General features: G+C 41.4%; 1 protein-coding gene across 2 annotated transcripts in view; it reads left to right on the top strand.

Moving 5' to 3' along the window:
* megf11 (multiple EGF-like-domains 11) overlaps positions 1-22,318 on the top strand; it is a 70,437-nt gene that overhangs the window by 39,609 nt on the left and 8,510 nt on the right. For both annotated transcript variants that reach the window (XM_071498116.1, XM_071498125.1), the window contains 10 exons: positions 4,629-4,875; positions 5,044-5,164; positions 6,005-6,141; positions 9,767-9,979; positions 10,469-10,643; positions 14,652-14,772; positions 16,579-16,742; positions 16,854-16,956; positions 19,799-19,945; positions 21,460-21,594. In XM_071498116.1, coding sequence (XP_071354217.1) covers positions 4,629-4,875; positions 5,044-5,164; positions 6,005-6,141; positions 9,767-9,979; positions 10,469-10,643; positions 14,652-14,772; positions 16,579-16,742; positions 16,854-16,956; positions 19,799-19,945; positions 21,460-21,594 — 1,563 coding nt within the window. The remainder of the gene's footprint in view (positions 1-4,628; positions 4,876-5,043; positions 5,165-6,004; positions 6,142-9,766; positions 9,980-10,468; positions 10,644-14,651; positions 14,773-16,578; positions 16,743-16,853; positions 16,957-19,798; positions 19,946-21,459; positions 21,595-22,318) is intronic.

A 22,318-nucleotide genomic window follows, 5' to 3' on the forward strand; every position in this document is an offset into this window, starting at 1 on the left:
ATCCTAACTGTTATGTGTTATGAGCTCTGGGAGTCCAGTGTATGTGTCCTCTGTTAGGCTCACTGACCCAGGTCAGACCAGTTAATGGGCAGGACAGCAGATTCTCTAGTTTCAGACTTGTGTAAGATTCGCTGCCTACACACCACAACCCACAGGGTCCTCATCACCTCACACTATTTAGCTGTACTCTCTAGAAACTGAAGCCTTCATGCTACATGCTACTTTCCTGTGCTGATTCTCTCTGTTTTTGCCCAGAGCTCATCATGAACTCTGACTCCTTAATCACAGTTAAATGCTGTCAGAGCTTGGAAGTGAGAGACCACTGGGTAAAGTTTGAGAACCTCTGTGTAGGAGAGAGACAGCGAGATAATGGGCTTTGCTCTCAATGTGCTGAGGCCTCTAACTGCAAGCTAAAGAAGGTTTAAAACTTCAAATGGTAACATTTGCTGAGCTCCTAAGCACCAGAAAACTCTGCAAATTAAGCGTTGGATAGATTTTGGTTTATTTCTCTTTTTCTCTGCTGCTCTGTGTGTTTTTTTTTACTGACATCATATTTTGAGTTATACATGTAAGAATATAAAAAGCACTATGTATTAATGTGGTCAAGGTCTGAAGCTGAAACCAGAGGTGATGATGCCTCTAGCGCACTGCCTGTTTTTTTGCGCTGTGCTGAGGGAGCTCTGAAGTGTACTTATAGACTGCTAAACCAAGTTGCAGCTAAACTGCTCATCCATTACCGGGGCTGCCCGCACACACCTCAGATTTAATGTGCCCGGGTCGTTTGCGTGGCAGCAGCTCAACCTTCAGGGAATTCATTCATGCCAGACTAGAGCCCAGGAGCAGATTAGATCAAATCAATGTGAGCCCTGTAATGTGGCCTCTAGTCTGTCTGACCATAGAAGTAATACTGCACTAGCCCAGTGTTTCGGGACCCCCTTCAGGGCAGACCTGTCTGTATCAAGGAAAGGCTGATCATCCTCCAGCTGTGTACATGGAAAAACAGGCTCCAGTGCCGACCATGAAACAGGGTTCATTAAGCTCCCACTCTGGCTGATGAGAGCTCTGGCAAAGCGAGCATACAAGGAGAGGGCGTAGTGTCTTTACATTTACAACTGAGTCTGCGATGATGTGAGAATCAATAGGGGAATATTCGCCTTCCTGGTTGTTGTGCTGGTCTGATCTCAAGCTGAGCTTTTATGTAAGGCAATACAGCTGCTGCTGCCGCTGCTGCTGCTGCTGCTGCTGCTGCAGATGATGATGACGATGATGATGGAGAGACATAGGGCCATACCAATCACTGTTTTAAGTAGATCCTCAAAAGAACAAGACCCTGGTGAGAGTGAAGAAAGCCTCGAACCCAAGCTTAGTGTTCGTTCCTCATATAAAAGATGTTGTTCTTTTAACCTTAAAGATGAGCTATTTGCTTGCAGTTTATCAGTCATATTGAGTTTTTCTGAACAAGCCCATCCCTTGAGGAATGTGGAAATTGCTTGTTTTACGTCATTCCCTTAGGTACCACTTAGTAATGTCACAGAACTATTTGCATTAACCCACGTAAAGCAGCTAGGTTATATAACTTAACCAATTTTCTTGTGTGCCAATATTACAATACAGCTGGGAAGACAAATTTTGCTGCTCATCGTTCCTGATGGATGACGCCTCTGGGTTATTTGCACAGTCGTCACAGAGGATGAACATTGTCTCATCCAGGTGTTATTCCATCAAATTGAAACTTCCTGCACTATTACTCCAAGTTCATTACAATTAGTCAGTTAAAATTTGATTTGGAAAAACTTGAAAAGTGAACATTAATGAACAGAAGTTTAAAAAGTTTCACTGGCTCCAGTACCTTTTTTTTTTTACCACTGGCCATTTTGACAGCTGACTGCAGAAGTTGCACCTGCAAAAAGGTGTTAAAAGACATACAAGTAACAAACTGTTATACATGATAAATCTCTCGTTCCTTGAATCCTTACTCTTTGCATCCTCTTTTGCTCTTCCCTCTAGTCACTGAGAGGTGTGAACAGCTTGCACATTTGCGTCCCATTTTACAGATTAATTTCAGGGTGTTATTAAGACCTTTCTCTATGATGTTTGTGGTATGTCAACATAACATAGACTCAGTGTGAGACATTTTATTTCTTCGTCAATTTCTTAGTAGCAGAACTCTTTTGATCATTTTATTTTACTTGCTGGTAATGGAGAGTTTTAGTCATCCTAAAACAAGGAAAGTACCAGGAATTGAGATTAAACCTGCATGAATATTATTGATATTAACTCTGAATCTCATGGTGTAAGGCTATATGTAATGTGAAGGCTGCTACAGAGGATTCACACAACTTTACCATATAGTTTAGTCTGAGTGAAAATGATTAGTAGATTAATTAATTAGTCAATTGATATCAAAGTCAAGTTTTTGAGCAAAAATGCCAAAAATTCACTGTTTCCAGCCTTTCAGGTGTAAAACCCTAATAGGGTTCTTAGCCTTTTTTTGATAGAAAACTGAATATGTTTGGGTTTTGGACTTTTGATCTGATAAAACAAAGCAATTTGAGGATTTGGGTTCTAGGACATTGTGATGGGCATTTTCACTTTTTTCTGACATTTTACACACACAAAAATAAATGAAGAAAATAGACTGCAGCTTAAGTGACAAAATAAGAGCTGTCAGCCTTCAAGCTCGGCATAACCCATATAAAGCCAATTATCAAGCGCCAAATGACAGCCAACATTAGCTAGCATTAGCTGATGAATATGGGAAAGCAACTAAGTTCCTAAATATACAAAGTTTGCTGAGAGATGAACAGAACTAAAAGGGGAGTGCATATTGAACTTCATGTGTTCAGAAAAACAAATGAATACTAATGTTTCAATAGTAGGCTACCGTTGCTGCTAACACTTAGTTGAATGTCTAAGTGGAAGACAACGTGGTGATCGTATAGCTGTTAGCACGTTTTGATGCTTCTCTTTCCCCTAGTGGTCAAAATTGACTGATACCCGCAATAACATGCAGTAATAGTAGACAAAAACTTTGCAGCTCTTAGCATCAGCGGTCTTCCTGGAAGATAAGGATAATGTTAGGAGGTGCAATCCATACAGCTGTCTAGCCGAACATCGCCATTTCTGAAAAAGGAAAATGAAAAACTGAAAGAATCATTTAAGCTTTAAAATATGCAATAATTACCATGTGACAATTTTGTTGATATTATTGAGCTAACACAGCACAAAAAGGAGACAAGATGAGCAGTTATTTGAGATTGGTTTTGTTGTTTCTTTAGACCTCTTTGATATATTAGGGACTCAGCTAAAAGTCAGATTATTTTTATAGAGTTAACTTGATTAAGCAACCTGTCTGTAGAGCAACAGAAATGCTTGCAAGCTGTCTGTGCAGTGTATTTGTCAGCCAGGAGCTTTCTTTGGTCACTTGTCTGGGATACAAACAGGTTGGTTACAGCTTGATTAATGTTTTGGAAGGCTCATATTGACAGGATATATGAATTTTGCACTGCAGTGTTGCTGGCTTTATTTGTCTTACATAAGCTTTACACATACTAGAGGAGTTTTTTCGGAAGTGTGAAACAGAGGCTCAGTGGTCACACACAGTCTGATTTTGATTTCTGGCTCAGATCTGTACTGTGTGGAGTTTGCATGCTCTTCCTGTGTCTGTCTGTGAATGTGTGAGTGACTGTATGTTGTTGCTTAGCTCTGTGATGGATAACAGCCTGTGGAGGGTGTTACTCCACTTTTTCCTCAAAGCATGCTTGGATAGTCTCCTGTACCCTGTGACCCTAAGCAGGAGTGAAGACAACAAATTAATTAAAAAAGATAAGGCTGGTAATATCTGTTATTATTATTATTATTGTTGTTGTAGTTGTTGTTCTGACCCATGAAAGACCCATGAAAGACCAAGACCTGCAATGTGTTTGTCAGTCAATACTCTTTGACTTTGGTACCTTATCGTCTCTGTCACTCAGCCGTAAGCCCATTAATTCCTACTGAACATGTAAACTGGGGCATAAATATATGCTTTCATGTTTTAAAACGGCTAAATAATTTCAGCTTTTAGCAAATACTGAAACAAGAGAATTTAGTGTATTTAATGATGCTCCACTGAGTATTTAGCTATAACAGCAGGAAGGTGTACGTGAGATTGGCTCAAAATAAACTACAGTGCCCATGTGTTCTTGGTAATGAGGTTATCGAGTGTGGCTCATTTATGTGTTTTTAATAGTTTTTGGATGACGATGGAGCTCTTTGGAGAACTAAGCTGTATCAGGCTTCGGCTGCACAGATAACACTTATAAAATCAAGAATCAGATTATCAGGAGCCGTATCCGTTAAGACAAAGAACATAATTACATTGAAAACTGTGATTTTATTGAATTGATAGAAAATAATTAATATAGGCATAAGCTTAAGATGAATTTCAAGAACATCAAGCTTATGCAGCACTGTAAATGATGAATTATCACATGTATTATTCAGAACTTCATTTATGAGGGATTTTATTACTTTCTTGCTTTATTTGACATATTATTTCTGATGTTTTCGAAGGTTAAAGCTGGTGCACATTCCCTTTTGTTTTGTTCCTCTGCCCTGTCTGATGCCACTTCTCTCTGTGCCTGCAGGTTGCGAGAGCGACTACTGGGGACCTCATTGCAGTAATCGGTGTCAGTGCCAAAATGGGGCAAAGTGTAACCCCATCACAGGTGCCTGTGTCTGCACTGATGGGTACCAGGGATGGCGTTGTGAGGAGCCCTGTGAGTACGGTTACTATGGCAAGGCCTGCCAACTACCCTGCCAGTGTCTCAATGGTGCCACCTGCAACCACGAGACAGGAGAGTGCATCTGTGCTCCAGGGTACACAGGGGCTTTGTGAGTACCAGCAACACATTTACTCCTTTGACACTTTCTTTGTGTTTAATAAAAAATGTTGATGTGCCATTTGTTGTTTGTCTGAGCATTCTTTGTTGATGCAAAGAACTGCAGGCAAACACAGGTTGTGTGCCTCAGATATCTGACTCTTGACTTATGTGGTGACAGCTGTGGAGAGCGCTGCCCCTCCGGTAGTCACGGGCCTCAGTGTGAACAGCGTTGCCCCTGTCAGAATGGAGGAACATGCCACCATATCACTGGAGACTGTTCCTGCCCCACCGGGTGGACGGTAAGTCACATAAACAAAGGTGGGAGAGAAATGAGGGAGAAAAGCCAGAGAGAAGAAAAGGGCTGAATATTGTTAGATTTATGGAAAAAGTCTTTACTGACACACAGAGACTGACACGTTGAGAACATGGACCTTAGGATCAAGATGCTGTGTTCAGTTATATATGAGAAAGTGGGACCTCTGCTCCTGCAAGAAGAAGTCCCTAGTGAGAAGGTTATCCATACTTTCTTAAACCCTAGTTCATAAAGTAAAAGTAAGGCATTACCACCCACAGTTAACATTGTAAAGTGTTATTTTAGGCACATCCTCAAGGACTAGTGGTTTGCTTATAAATTAGCCATATGGGAATGTCTGTTTTCGGCTAATTTAGTGAATTAAATACCTGACAAAATTGAGACACTTCATCACATCTTTTCAAGAGTACAATTGTGCTTTAAAGAAATCCTGCTCATTGATTTCCACACCAAACAATCCAGAATGACCTAGAATAGATTTCAGAGGGACAACGCTGCGATATAAACAGTGATAATTGGTTAACCAGTACAATTACGATAACCTAGTGCTGGTGTCTATTTTAATCCAACCAAGGGAGAGAGGTCTGTAATGAGCACCTTGGATTTCCCATGTGAAAACAAACTCTTCCTTAATAAGAGCTTTTGGAAGATAATGTGTGAAAACAGTCTTAAAAGTAGAACTGTGTTGTCAGTTTAGGTTATTTCTTTAATGTAATAATTACAGTAGGTCTGAGTTGTCCAAAAATCATTAAGAGTTTAGTCTCAGGTACTTCAGTCGTGTTGAGGTGTAGTCATTAGCGATGGTTCTTTGTTGGCTGTTTTTCAGGGTTCAGTTTGTGCCCAGCCCTGCCCTCTTGGCAAGTACGGCATCAACTGCAGTAAAGACTGTTCCTGTCGTAATGGTGGACTGTGCGACCACATCACGGGACAATGTCAGTGTGCAGCTGGCTTCAGTGGACGCAGGTACGCAGCTGACACCCCTGGCAGACAGGTTGCTCAATTATTAGGCACAAAATGCTTTTGTGAAGTACTCTGTTCAAACTTTTGTACTCCTACTTCAAAAATAGGTCAGACAATGGCATGATTTATTGATATTAGTATTTAATGCCAAGGGATTGTTTCATTGTTTCAACAGTTACACATTAAACAGTCACTCATTGACCTATTCTCTTTGTTGACTTCCAAATAAGGCACAAACCTGGCTGTTCTTTTATAAAAAAGAAAGGAAATGCTAGAATAATCTAAAGCCCAAGAGAAATAAGCATTTATAAATGCCCATTAGTCCATTTGAAGGTGGATTGGAAGCTTTTAATAGGGGTGTTTATGTTTAATTAATCTCGTACTTCATGCTGGCCGGCAAGGCTTCATGTCTTTAGCCTTCATCCTCCTCCAATCCCAGCCTGTCCATTGATCTCACCATGGGCTACATGAGGTTTGGATTCTGCTCATTAATTATAAGTAATGGGCTTATATTAAGGTCTCATTGAAATCCACAGATCTTTTTAGTTCCCCATGCCTGCCAGAGCAGCCCAGAGCAGCCCAGAGCAGCTTGGGTTTATTAGTTCAGCTAAAGCAATTGTCTCTTGGATGGAAACACTTCCTCGACAAGACCTTTCCTTTACTTTATTATTTTGCAAAATTGCCCTCATTCGTTTTGTCAGTGGCAGGTGAATTAACCTGCCAGGAATAATCTGAGATTGTGTTAGCCCCCACCCTGTCCTGTCTAGTATAATAATACTATTGTCCGCTGATAAAACTAAAGCTGGGGTAATTTAAACATGAAACATAACTCGACCATTTTGTAATGTAATTGAGCTATTTGTAATAGCTTTGTTAGACTCTTGAGATTGATGCTCCACCAGTACTGTATAGTTAAGTCAGTATATTTAAGTGAAGAAAAAATCCATTTTCTGATCTACTTCAGTGCTTCATGTGGAGAAACTCCTCAGCAATTCTAATTTCTGTGGTCGATGACAAATCTTGTCCACCTCCTGCAGAGGAACTGAAGTCGTGACTGCTGACAGCAGGGGGCTGCTTTTAAGGCCTCCCCACTTTCAGGGCTTCCCTGTCATGTACTTTGTTCAAATTTGACCATGTCAGCCTTGGATTTATGAAAATGTTTTCAAATTAAATATTCATTATTTAAATGATGAAATATAAAAAGACTATTAATAATGTAAGATGACCATATTACAGTAGCTGCTGAAGAGTTTTATTCCAAAATCAAATAGTCATTTTTTTCAAATACTAACACAAACCTTTGTTGTACAACGCCATGAAAATGTGTTACATGTTCAGTTAAAGTTAGTACTGCTCATCCATACACCTTCTCTGTCAAAATGGGCAACAATAGCCGTTTCTGAAACAGTAACCAAGATTTTTAGTTCAAAAGTCTATCCAAATTCTCAACCTTAAACTTCAGTTGTACACTATGCCAATAGCAGTAGCAGCAATATTAATAGTGGTGGCAGTGAGATTGCCATATGTTACAAAAATGTAATTATTATTTGTCTCTTTTCAAAACATCATCATATATTTGAACAATATAAAATGTGTAATATTTTTCTAAGGATAAAAGTAGCCAGTTCTGCCATTTACCTCAATGGTTAAACACTTGTCCTATAAAATGTCTAAAAACAGTGGAAAATACAAATCACAGTTTCCCATAAGGTCATGTTTTTAAATTACAGCCCTGTTTCCAAAAAGGTTGGGACACTGTATAAAATGTAAATAAAAACAGAATGCGATGATTTGCAAATCATGTAAACTCATATTTAATTGAAAATAGAACAAAGACAACACATCAAATGGTGAAATGCTCAAATTTTGTTGTTTTATGAAAAATATATTCTCAATTTGAATTTGATGACAACAATATGTTTCAGAAAAGTTGGGAGGACGCAACAAAAGACTAGAAAAGTTCTGTAATGACAAAAACCCCCCCCCCAAAAAACACCTGTTTGAATATCTAACAACTAATTATGATTATGATTATGATGGCTGTAAAAAGAGCCTCCCAGAGAGGCAGAGTCTCAGTGCAATGATGAAGGGGAGAGGTTCACCACTGTGAAAGACTGTGTGGGAAAATAGTGCAACAGTTTAAGAATAATGTTTCTCAATGTAAAATTGCAAAGAATTTGGGAATTTCAGCATCTATGGTTCATAATATCATTAAAAGATTTAGAGAATCCAGAGAAATCTCTGTGCGCAAGGGACAAGGCCGAAAACCGATATTAAATGGTTGTGATCTTCGGGTCCTCAGGTGGCACTGCATTAAAAACAGACATGATTCTATTGTGGAAATCACTGCATGGGCTTGGGAACACTTCCAAAAACCATTGTCTGTGAACACAGTTCATTGCTTCATCCACAAATGCAGGTTGAAACTCTACCATGCAAAGAAGAAATCATATCAGGGATGTCGCTGACTTCTTTGGGCCTGAGCTCACTTAAGATGGTCTGAGTTGAAATGGAAAACTGTCCTGTGGTCTGACAAATTAAAATTTCAAATTCTTTTTGGAAAACATGGACCCTTCATCCTCCAGGCTACAGAGGAGAGGGACCATCCAGCTTGTTATAAGTGCACAGTACAAAAGCCAGCATCCGTGATGGTATGGGGGTGCATTAGTGCCCATGGCTTGGGTTGCTTGCACATCTGGGAAGGCTCCATTAATGCTGACTGGTATATACAGGTTTTGGAGCAACATATGCTGCCATTCAGACAACGTCTTTTTCAGAGAAGGCCTTGCATATTTCAGCAAGATGATGCCAAACCACATTCTGCGCATATTACAACAGCATGAATCCATAGTAGAAGAGTCCGGACACTAAACTGGCCTGCCTGCAATCCAGACCTGTCAGCCATTGAAAACATTTGACGCATCATGAAATGAAAAATACAACAAGGTGACCCCAAACTGTTGAGCAGCACTTTCAGAACTCCAGCAACTGATCTCCTCAGCTCCCAAACATTTACAGAGTGTTGTTAAAAGAAGAGGTGATGCAACACAGTGGTAAACATGCCCCTGTCCCAACTGAAAGGTGTTGCTGGCATCAAATTCAAATTTAGCATGTATATTTCATAAAACAATAACATTTCTCAGTTTCAACATTTGATATGTTGTCTTTGTTCTAATTTCAATTGAATATGGGTTTACATGATTTGCACATCATTAGATTCTGTTTTTATTTACATTTTACAGTGTCCCAACTTTTTGGGAAACAGGGTTACACTTGTTTTGTCCAACCAACAGCTTAACACCCAAAGAATTTTAATTTACGAGGATATAAAACAGAGAAAATAAGCAAATGTTCATGTTTCAGAAGCTGGAACCAGTGAAATAATTTTTTGATGATAATAATATAAACAATTAATCAATAATCACAGTTGCTGTTGATTCATTTTATATTGATCAATTGATTAATCAACTAATTGTTATAGCTTTATTTTTTTAAGTGCATCTTGTCTACAGAGTTGCTTTAATCTTTTTTTTAAAATAAAATTTCATGTTACAAGTCTTGACTTTAATTTATTTGATGCACTCGACATTATCAGAGAACCAATTTAAGTTGATGTAATTTTCCCCAGGTGTCAGGATGACTGTCCTGTGGGCACCTTTGGTCCGCAGTGTAACCAGAGGTGTGAGTGTCAGAATGGGGCCAAGTGTCACCACATCAACGGAGCCTGTCTGTGTGAAACAGGGTTTAAAGGACCTAATTGCCAAGAGAGATTCTGTCCCCCAGGCCTGTACGGCCTCATCTGTGACAAGTACTGTCCCTGTAATACCACCAACACGGTGAGGTAAGTGAAACTTCAGTGCAAGGCCACACACAGCTTCGCTCTTACCAAGCCCTGAAGCGAAGCTGCCTATAGCTCCATATGAATAAAGACATAAACTCCAACTCAATTTTGCCTCATCTTAGCTCTAAGCCAGGACTCATTCTGAAGTCTGGACACCTCTTAGCCGTGTCATCCAGTTAGCTTTTAATCGCAACCTTTGCTTCATTCATAATTTCTCAGCCGCATTCATAGTTAATGCAATGTTAATGCTCTGATTCCGGCTTGAGTCGGGCACCGACCGTAGAAGTCATTACAGAAAGAAGGAGAGAAGGGACACCTCATCTATCTGAAACAAGCACGTAGACACATCGATGAATGAATTGCTGTTGGCGCAGACTTCACACTTTGACCCTGCATAGGAATGAAGTGTTGATACCCTCAGAACTGAAACTTCGTCTCACTGTTTTTCTTCCTGCTGTTGTCGCATCTTTCTTTCTCATTATGTTGTAGCTGCCACCCACTTTCTGGTGAATGCACCTGCTCTGCGGGATGGACAGGGCTTTACTGTAATGAGACCTGCCCGCCTGGATACTATGGAGAGGGATGCATGCTGCCTTGCAGCTGCACCAATGGAGCTGACTGCCATCCTGTCACAGGTGGCTGTATATGTGCCCCTGGGTTCATGGTGAGTATCATGTTGCTTTACTGCTATACAGTGGCTGCTTTCATATTGATTCTTTATTGTTATTTTAGATGTTTTTTGTTATTTATTTTATTTTTATTTGACCTTTATGTGTTCTCATGACATCTGAATCTCAACACATAAAAAATAGCAGCACAGTTATGATACACAATTCAACACTCAGCCAACATTTACTGAAGCATAGTAAAGAAAGGAAGAAAAAGAGGAAAACTTACAATGTATTGAGCCACATAGGAAACAACAGAAGAAGAAAAATGATAAAAAGGGATTTAACACACATGAATACACTCCATCAGTCCTTAAAATGTCCACACCTTTGTGTTTAAAATCTTTAAACATGTTTACTCTATTTTAGTTTAATCACTGCTGTAATTAATGTTGTAATTATGTTATTGGTTACATACATTCTTCTTGAAACTATCACAGGTTAATTGCCTCTGTAACCTTGCTTTCTATAATCTCTGTTAAACTAAGGAGAATCAGTAGATCTACTAATAATAGTATAAGGACATTCCAGTAACGGTATCTCATACCACAAGGACTTCATCCTTCTACAGTATGAACTTCACTTGAAAAGGTTGCAGTGCTGATTTATATTTCATGTTATTTGTGGCCCTGGTAAAATGTTTGCGTCAGTGTGGACATAATGTCCTGGACGCGGGCCCAGTATTACTTTAGAGGCTTTGCAGATAGAAGCAAGGTGAGATATTTTATTATTGCCTCATTATGGATGGGCTCTATTGCACCACAAGAAATTCCTTGCTAAATGTGCAGACATTAATAATAAGTTGTGTGTATTTTACAAATGCGCTTGATATGCTGTCAGAAAGACAAGCTACGAGCAAGTTTGGATCTGTATATTCCTACACCAATTGGGAGAAAATCGAATCTTTGACCTATATACAGTATGTTTCTGTTTTAGTCCTTTTTCTGCAGCCATATTGTCCCCTTTTACAACTGTCAAATTAGTTGGGTAACTTCAATCAGTTTTCTCATTGTATTTCTTGTCTTGCAATCTGAAGTTACAGAGCAACAGAGACCGAGAGGGTACATTTCTGCCAACATTACATTTCAGTGGAAATTGCCTGTGTCTTACAGCGGGCCACTGTGGTGAATTGAGCTACCGAGCGGGGCCGCAGACTGTGTCTTAATTTGCTCCACCTGTTCTCTTTGGCGGCTGCTGGGAAGGGCTGCCAGATCCATTAAACAGACCTAGAGGGCAGGAGCTGGATAGAAAAGGAGGCAGTCAGATGGGAACAGACACACCTCATATGGAGGATTGGTGTGAGGGGGAAAGAGAGGGGGTGAGCAATTCCCGGTCGTTTTTTTTTTTTTTTTTTTTTTTTTCTTTTAACAAAGCTGCTGCTGTTCAAACACCACAGATGGTTTGTTGAAAAGGTAGATCTGTGATCGTCTTGAGTGTGTAACTTTTTGTCATATGCATAGCATATGATTGTTATCACACAGTGGGATTTTAAAATGTGGCTAATGATGGAGTTGAGGATATGATTGGTGGTGAAGTCATTTCTCCAGGGGGCAGCTGATAGGACTAAGCCTCCCCGCTGCATCTTTGTTCTAGAGTCCCATCTGGGGGCAAACTAAGCAAAGTGTTGGAGCAGACTGTGCTCCTGCACGCTTGATTTAGCTCTAGTAATTGGACATGCTCTTTCTGACTGGGACAAAGTGATTACATGTTACCTATTCAGGCATTGTCCCTTGCAATCTGCAGCATGTACTCATAGTAACATTTCTCCCCTATGTCTACAGTTTATACAGATTCTGTTGACACTGCGGTATTTGAAATATGAATGCATTAGAAATGGCTTCCAGTCTGCATTTGTAGGTGGTGAAAACAAATCATTTTCCCATCTCTCAGGGCTCTCTAGCCTCATCAAAAGGTTCAGTGGTTCATTTTCAGTCTTGCTGCATGAATTTTAAACTGCAGTCACTCATCCAGCAGTTAGATGAACTGTTAAGGAGTGAGACTGATTGGTAATTAGTGGTGCCATTTGCATCTAGTCTCAGTGGGTACCAGGCTGATCAATGTCATGTCAACGAGAGGCTTTCTGGAAAAAAATATTCTCCAATTACATTAAGATACTAATAGGTATGAATTTGGTGCCTTGGGATGACCTGGCTGCTTCTTAGCAGCTTAGGTCTGGTTGCTGCCTCCATTGACTGTGTAGTTATGTAAGGTCCTCCTGCTCTCATGCGATGGACTGACAGCCCGTGTATTAATAATGATTCTCCACATACAGACTTCTATTCTTCACAGCTCAGAAGGAATATGAATCAGTCGACTAATGAGAGAGCTGCCTTTCCCCTCTTGAGAGCAGACCAACCACTGGTCTCTGCACCTTGAGGGTTAAACCAAGTGGAATCTGACGCAGCCATGGATGCAACAAAATCCATGTGGTCATTTGTGGCTGCATGACGTTTTATCCATGAGTCCAGTCACCAGTAAATTGCCTTTGCTCTGAAGACAGGCTGAACACCCACCCCCTCACCCTGCCAACACCCCCTGGCGGGTCGAACTTCTCTCTGCACTTAACAACTGTAACTGAACTGCTATTGTTAGCAGTCTTGAAGCTGTCATTTTCAGTAGAACAAAGGTTATTGCAACCGATTGATAAAAATTTCATTCACAGACAGCCGCTTTTATGTGGTGTACAGGGAGGAGAGATGTTTTAAGATGTGTGTCCTGCCCCTGGCGTCCACTGGCACATCTCCTCCTGCCTCCTGTTTAAACTGAGTTCAAAATGATAATGAGAGCAGTGAGCAGCCAGCAATCCGCCAGTGCTCTGGTGAGCGAAGCAAGAGCCACTCAGGACTCCTCTGGGCCACTAATTGGAACTCTAAATCATCGTGTCACCTGTCACTCAAGGCAGGGTTTGGGAAGGAAGGTGTGGGGATCCATACGCTGGCTGTGATCTCAGGCTTTAGGGAGGGACGAGTCTCGTGGAGGTGGGCTGTGCTCAGCTTTTAAAGCAGAGAAATTCTAATGACAGAAGGCTGCAGAGGACAGGAAAGGAATACTTCATGTTCTTTACCAGATTGCTCACTCTAATATAATAGTAGGAGACTTAAAGGCTACACCAGCATGGCTGCTGATACCCCACCGATGTGCTTGTTAATAGTAGACTGAGAGTTGGCTGCAGTCTGATGTCTCGGGATGCAGTTTTCCCCTGTCCATCCACCTGACTGTGGAATTTATTTGTTTGGTTCTCGCAGGTTTTACAGTGTACACCTTTTGTGTGGGCACCTCAACCAACCAGTAGGAGTCGCTTATTAGAGGACTAGGACATGATCCTCAAAGAACATCAGCTGTGTCCTTTGGGACGAAGGGACAAAATGGAGGCTTGGACTCTGGTCTTTGATTTGGTAGACGAGACTTTTGAGCACTCCATTGCTCCACACTGGGAATTAATCCCTCTCGGTGGTCCCTCTCATTATGTCTACAAAATCCCTACATCTTTCACCATCCTAGAACCACAGCTTAGGTTTATTTAGAACAGAAATGATTGTATTAAGGGCAAATTTGATAGTAGCTTGATTGGAGCTCAAGGGTTTTTTTTTTCTCTGGGAGACCCCCAGTGAGAGTAACCTAAAAGGAGAGAGAGAGCAAGAGAGAATGAAAGAGTAGTAGAGCAATGGGGTGAAACAGAGCTGCAAAAAGGGAAGCATGGCTGGCACTAGATGCTGTCAGAATGTGTATATATAGACTGTATAATTGGAAGCTATAAGGCGAAAGCCTGGGGTGATCAAGAGTGGTCCTTCCTCTTGAACTTCAGTCAATATCATAAATCCATTCACTTTTACAGTTCCTTTTCTCCTCAGTCTGTATACACAAATGATTGGTCTAAAAAAACAGCTGTGCTTTCTGTCTGCATCTGCTTAGACTATATTATTCCTATTTTATGGCTGCCAGGAGTCAGCATTTATTGCTATGCTGATATCTTGCCTCATGACTTTGCATCATTTTTACCACAGGGTGAGGACTGTGCTACAATGTGTCCTCCTGGTCTGTATGGACCAAGCTGCATGTCCACCTGCTCCTGCCATAATCATGCATCCTGCTCTCCTGTCGATGGCTCCTGCGTCTGCAGGGAAGGTATAGTATAACTGAATGTGGTGGAGGTTCAGACTACTGAGTTAGACAGCTCCACTGACTGTAGATGAGCTGAAGAGACAGATTCTCACATTTCCCACATACATACTTATGATCTGACTTCTCTTGCATTCTGTACTTGCGAATATGAGACTAATTGGCTGTTTACTTGTACATGCTGTGTCACACATAACTGCCAGTTTGCCCTGATGCCAGACGACCTGTTCTCTTCTTGCTATGTTCTTTTTTTTTAAATGAATGATAGAGGGCTATAAGATAAAAAAATCTCAATAATAAGTTATTTTCTTGAGGGGACATTTGGTAGTGGTCATTGTCATACATTATGTTCATAAATGTAGGTCGCAGACATTTTGGTTTGTAATCCTTTAAATTGAGACAACATCTACTTGCGACCGCTCATCTTATGTTGACGTGAGTTATGAGCAGTTCCATCAAAGAATGAGTTTTACTTCTCAGATTGTTTTATCTGAGGGATTTTGAGAGGCCATGAAGAGGTGAACATTTTTCTGTATTTCAGTTAAAAGTGACAATGGAACCATCCATGAACTGCAATATCCCTGGGTTACGTCCAGCTGGGGACATTTGTTGCATGTTAGTCCCAAGCTCTCTCTCCCTCATTTACTTTCATCTTTCTACTTTCGACTACTTAATAAACACATTAAAAAATTCCCCCAAAAATACAAATACAACACAAGACTAGGTGTCTGTACTTGGTCTGTACTTATGCATAGTGGTGCAGGGAGCTAAATACTAACACATCTTTGTTTACCATGTCAGCGTACACTTCCTAATAAACACTTAGCGCAAACTACAACTGAGGCTGATGGGAGTGTCATTAGTTTTGCAGGTAATTGGTCAAAAAGTGTTGGAGAATAAACATTTTGACGTGATGCTTGCACTAGAGGAAAGATTAAGGTCTCACCAAAGTTATAATACTTTGTCCTCAGGGAAACGTGAATGTTTGTACCAACCAAACAAATTGTTTTTGAGACATTTCACTCACAGCCACAAATGTCAACCTCATGGTGGCGCCGAGGGAAAAGTCAGGGTATCACCAAAGTCAGTAGGTCCCCAGACCTGTACAAAGTTTAATCATAATCCATCCAGTAGTTAATGAGATTTCAGTCTGACCAACTGACTAACAGATGTCACAGCCTGCCTCGTAAGGCCATGACACACTGTTTTCAGCAGCATAACATAAATAGTTATTATAATAGTAATATTTAATAAAATAATATAACAATAAAAATAATAATAATACTAACAATAATCCACAGAGTGTGAATTTAGAATCAGCAGAGTAGGATGTGCATGAGTGTAGGGAGTGTGTGCAGGTGTATGTGCAAGGACAGAACTAACAAAGGACTAAAGCTTCCTGACTAAACGGCTGTCCACAGGGAAGGTGAGGGAGAGAGACTGCCAGCTGCAGCCAGAGCTTTTGTAGGCTGGTAACAGCAGGCCCAGGTGATACCAGCTGGTGCAGATGAGGAAAGGGCAGAGGTCATGCCATTGCATGAGCCTTGTATGGCTACAAATAAAGATGAAGAAGACTTTGTTAAATACAAATTATTTCTTTCTTTCGGATCCCTTAAATCACGTCCCTTCGGTCAACCCCTCAGATTTATGTTGAGTGTTTAAATCCCAGGTTGGGAATCACTGTACTATATCATTATTTTGGTTGTTTGGATGTTTGAAATTATAATCTGTAATACAATGTAACTGTACCCATAAATCTTTGTTTATATAAATGTCTAAAGGTTGATATGTCTCTGCTTTCTCTTACCTCAGGATGGCAGGGAGTGGACTGCTCCATCCTCTGCTCCAGTGGCACATGGGGTCTGGGCTGTAATCAAACGTGCTTATGCGGCAATGGAGCCGCATGTGACCCTATGGATGGCACCTGCACATGTTCTCCAGGGTGGAGGGGAGAGCACTGCGACGAGTCCTGCCCTGTAAGTTCGCCCTCTAACTGCAATGAATCCTTTGGCTCTTGTTCCTTTTGGAGCACCATACAACTTGTAGTGTCTCGTTGTGCCCTTGTATGAGTGTTTTTACATCGTCAGGATGGCACCTATGGGTTGGAGTGTCGTGAGCGCTGTGACTGTACCCATGCCAATGGCTGTGACCCAGTGAGTGGCTACTGCCGCTGCTACCCCGGCTGGACAGGTCAGTACTGCTTTTTCCAAACAATAGTCAGAACAAGGTGACACTAGGAGCAGGAAAAACCTCTGAGATCTAAACTATTTATTTATTCTCATCATGGGAAAATCTAAAACATCAGACGCTAGTCAGGCATACTCATTTAACAAAACAGAAAAATATGCTGGGGTATTTATGGTTTGTGTTTTACAGTATGTTTACAGAATGTCTAAGCAGTGTTTTGTTAATTAAATGTTCAGTTTGTTTTGCCACTGAGCCAGCGGGGTATGTGAATGAGAGATGTTGAGAATTGAGCTCTAAATTAATTCTCTTGGCTGACACACAGGATGCTGGTATGCAATCGTGCTTATATTGCATCCATTATTAGTTATACACAACGTCTGAAGTGATTCACCAGATAAATATTTGGATATCAAATTATTGGCCCGGAATACTCTCATGAGTTTTAAACGCAGCCTATGATATTTTTATGTCTGGTTCTGTTAATTATTTGAAGTTGCAGGTTGTTGTGAAATCTCAGGGATCCGACTGGCATATTTATACATCAGAGGATTCACTTTTTCTTAAGCTCTCTGTTTGAACTCTGATCCCCTCTAGATGCAAATTCTCAGTTTTACATGAGCATATGTCTGCTCTTTGTTTCTTGTCATTTCAAACATTTGCTTACAGGGAAAAGAGCAGTAGGAGGTAGGAAAGTGTGAATGTCACAGCAAGGGTGAGGATCGTTATTCTCAAAATTGAAGTGTTGCATCTGAATGTCAAATACAGGAGGCTAGCACAGGACCTGGTCTCTGAGCCTGGGTGGAGAGGTGCAGTCAGGGAGGGAATAGATTCAGCAGGAAAGGTCAAGCCTGTGAGCTCTCAGCAGCCCACTCCATTCAGCCTCCTGAGCTTAGGGCATTTATTCTAGGAAGAAAATGTGGGTTTTTATTATCTGCAAGAACGGTGCCAGCAAAACGGGCCTCTCATGCTCTGAATCCTGCACAGGTCGGGACCATCTGTCAGCCTTAATTGAGTCACCGGGGTGCTGGGCTGGGGGCAGCCTGCAGCCCAGTGGGCCACACAAACACACATACATACATACTTGAATCGTCGAGGCTTGACAATGGGCTCTCTGTAGGAAGGAGCACCTAGAGAGAGGACAATGTGGGATTCATCAGTGGGCTAAGTCAGGGATGGAATAAAATGACTATTTACAGAAACACTATAGCTATTTTTTGCCGTAGACGCTGTCATATCAGCCCCACAGTTGGCATGGCATCCTACTTTGCTGTCAACTTCCTGTTTGTTTTATTGTGAGGTTTGCATGAACTGTCAAGAAGCTTGTCACTAGGAGTGTGTGTAAGTGGCTAAGCTGCCTCTGACCCACACAGTTATTGCTGGACTGTCGCAAACATGACATCAGCCAACTAAGATTTAAAACAGTGCTCTGTGACCAGACACTTGATGCAGAGGCTTCATACAAGTCCATGTTAGATAGGACTTCACCTTTTATTTCTGAGGAGATTCTAGTCCATGTCAAAGAGCAACTAAGGTGAACGTGTGTTTACATGCGCTGAGAGAGAGTGAGAGAAAGTTAAAGAGGGAGAGAGAGGTTTGCTTTGCTCTGCTCACTCTGTACAAATTGGATAGTGAGACCTCTGGCACTTCTCAGCAAAAAGCCTCCTTTGAAGAGACTTCAGTTCTGGCTTCTCTCACTCTTTCTTCTTCTCCCTCACTAGGCATCCAAAGCCCCTCTGTTTGTCACCATTAGACTGAAAAGTGCGATGCTCTGTCCGTATTCATTTTCTGACAGTAAAGGCAGTCACTGTTTTTTCTGCCTGGCCTAGCACAACCTCAAACACACTTGCACAAGCCTTGCCCTCCTTTTGATCTCCACGGCTGGGCTTCTGACTAAATCACTGCTACCATGCCCCTTCCTCATCAGCACTAACATTTCCTTTCCGTTACTCCTTCACTCCAGCCCTAAGGCGCCCTGGCTTACTGTATAACATTGGTCCCCAGAGTTTAGTCCAGGTTTAATTCAAAGGTACTGCACTAATGCTGCTTTAATGGCCACACTATTCTCAGATATTCTCATTCAAAGGAAATTTCAAATGAGGCTTCGAACTCAGGGCTGGTGCTTGAAAGGTTGCAGAGTTTGTGCACATGTGTCTGTGGTTGTGTGTGTCTGTGTGTCTGCGTGCAATTGTCTGTGTGTTTGCAGCGAAATATTTTATTTTATGAACCGTGTATGTACAGTACAGTACATGTGACTTTTCCCCTTAGTTTTTTTACGGCTGACAGAAAACGTGCTGCTCCAAAGGATGTGCTAATACATTCATGTGCACAGTGAGAGCTCTGTATGGATGCAGTGTTTTGCGTTTGTTGGTTGGAGCTGCGCCAAATACACAGTGACACTTCCAGACTGTGCTCTTGTAGCCTGAATACTTCCCTTCGGCTCTGTACACTACCCCGGCTCTGCTGAAAGAGAATGGGAGACAAGCTCGGCCTCTCTGGAGACCCAACCCTGTTAATCAACACAGTGCACTGGCACGGAGCCCCAGTCAGATCAAAAATAAAACACATTTGGAAAGGAGAAACAGAGTCTGAAAGTATGGGCTGAACTAAAAAAACACACACACACACACACTCCAAACTGCAGCTTCTTCATTCAGAGCTAAAATCAATCGAGGGTCCATGCTGGGTGAAAAACCCTCCACAGATCCGCTGTGATCAGGCATTGTGAATGCTGCCCTTTTGATGATGTGTTTTTACAGAAGGCAGGCTATTTAAAATATTGCAGCATACCAGTCTTTGCCCTCTTAGTGTGCATTCACTGAATATTCGTCATTGTATGTGTCTGCAGGAATCCACTGTGACAATGTGTGCCCACAAGGCTTCTGGGGACCCAACTGTTCAGTCAGCTGCTCCTGTCAGAACGGTGGATCCTGCTCTCCAGAGGACGGCACATGTGTGTGTGCACCTGGATACAGAGGGACCTCCTGCAAACGAAGTGAGCCTCCTTATTTTTCTCTGGGCAACCTCCTCTCTATTCAGCTTTTTAAGAAATGGTCGCATAAGACTGAGAGCAGTGCAGTAACAAACTCCATCACAGAACTGACCTTGCTTTGATCTTTGAAGAATTGTTGAAGGGTGAGCCAGCTGAAGAGAAGCACTGCGCTGTCGGTCATAACTGCTCAAGTGTAAACCCTTCATCACTGCTATCACTTAATCACAGTGTCTTTACCCCATGCAGCAACCCACCAGACATGGAAACACACACACACACACACACACACACACACACACACACACACACACACACACACACACACACACACAAATACACACACTTCACCGCCCCATAGCCTGTCCTCCACAACTAACTCTCAGTGGGAGACTCACAGTCCTCACCCATGGCTCATCAGAGGGCGTGCACACTGGGAGTGCCAGCTCTGGTTTGTGAATGGGGTCCGTCTGAAGCTGCTCTCGAGTGATGAGCTCACTGATTGGGAGTGAAATTCACAGTCACAAACCTGTAAACATCAATTTGAGTGGAACGAAGGAGAGTGACTTAAAAAAAGCTGTGTGTGTGTGTGAGAGAGAGAGAGATAGAAGTACAAGTGTGTGTGAGTGTGTGTGTGTGTGTGTGTGTGTGTGTGTGAGAGAGAGAGAGAGAGACAGGAAATGATTACTCCTCCAAATTCAATGTTTACACAGATAATTTCCTCATCAGGTAAAAACCTCCCTGCTGCAGATTCGCTGTGTTTCCTGTTGAAACTTTAATTGAAGGATTACATGCTTTTCTGCTTCTTCGGAGGCTGATAAAGGTGCATCACACCTGCTGCTTTAAATAAAATCAAAACCCATGGGTAAACTTACCATTGTATGGTTGTCAAACAACAACCCAGGGTGTTTTTGTCAGTTCCTAATAGGTTTCTATTTTTGAAATACCTGATCGTCTCCTGAGAGTAGTGATATTAGAGTATGAATTTTCCAAAATCATTGCGTGAAAAAAGGAACATTTAACATGGGTATTTAATGCTCTCAGTGTACTGAAATGAAAATATGTTTTTAATATAAACTGCAGCCTCTTATCACCGTTGCACAGTTAAGACTCTTTGTGTAAAACATTCATATAATTATCTTTATATCACCTTTTGAATATCTCTTAATGGTTCACATTTGTTCAAAAAAATCCACATTATTAGCACACACTTGTGTGGGTAGAGCTACTCTCAAGATATTACATAAAACAGACTTTCATAATTCTCTTAACTCATTTACTACGCCATCTCTGGCAACAGATGAAATGGGACTGACTACAATAAAGACAGAATTTTCTGCTTTTTTCCCTCCCTTTGCTGCCTTTCCTCATCTTTTCTGCTTTAATTCTTCCGGCCTTGATTTTTCTGTACTCCCTTGATCACTCTTGTCATGCCCTGTTCCATTATTATATACGTCTTGTTCCACCCAACACTGTCGACTGATTCCCTCTCCTCTCCTGCCACACTCTGCCGGCTGCAGTCTGCTCTCCGGGCTTCTACGGGCACCGCTGCAGCCAGTCGTGTCCGCAGTGTGTCCACAGCACCGGGCCCTGCCATCATATCACGGGCCACTGTGAGTGCCTGTCCGGTTTCTCTGGCTCGCTGTGCAACCAAGGCAAGTAGCCCTTTGTGTCCCTTTGACCTTTCCCTGCTGTTTCACTTACTGTCAAATCCATTCACTGTGAAGTTTTAGTCTTTGCTGCTGGAACATGGTAAGTACAGTTCATATCTGAAAATGTCTTGGCATTTTGTTTTGGCATAAAATACAAAATTTGAATGGTTAGAAAATAATATTGACTACAAAAGCAGAGGAAAATAATGTACCATACATTCAAGATTATACACTTTAAAAGTTGTTATGTGCTGAAACCTTAAAGATCTCATAATTCTAGGGCTCAGTAACATGTCAGTCAACCTTTTCTGTCACAACATTTTGTGAGGACACCTTACAGCCTATCCTCCTGTGTTCACTGGCTCTAATAAGATCAACGGATGACCTGCTGCCTCTCCCACTGGCATCTTAGCCTTGAGACTTTGAATAATGGCTACTATCAGTGCACCCCAGACTGAAAAGAAAAAAAAAAATCTACCTTCAACAGGAGCCTGAATATTGCAAAGACCCACTTTTCAGACAAAGGATACATCAAGTAAATGTTTCTGTCTCTTTTCCTAACTCCGCAAAGGGAGATGCATGTAAATTGCTTTTCACAAATACAAAGAGACAAAGACACAACACATGTGCACATCTGCTGCTCTGGATAATTTTAATTTCAAGGCAACCAGGCAAACTATTTTTTGTAAATTGTCCTTGCGATGCTGCATAGCAAGATGTTGACAGA

Source organism: Trachinotus anak, unplaced genomic scaffold (genome assembly GCF_046630095.1).
Source record: "Trachinotus anak isolate AG129_WGS33_773 ecotype Australia unplaced genomic scaffold, CSIRO_AGI_Tana_v1 ptg000002l, whole genome shotgun sequence".
Taxonomy (NCBI): Eukaryota; Metazoa; Chordata; class Actinopteri; order Carangiformes; family Carangidae; genus Trachinotus; species Trachinotus anak.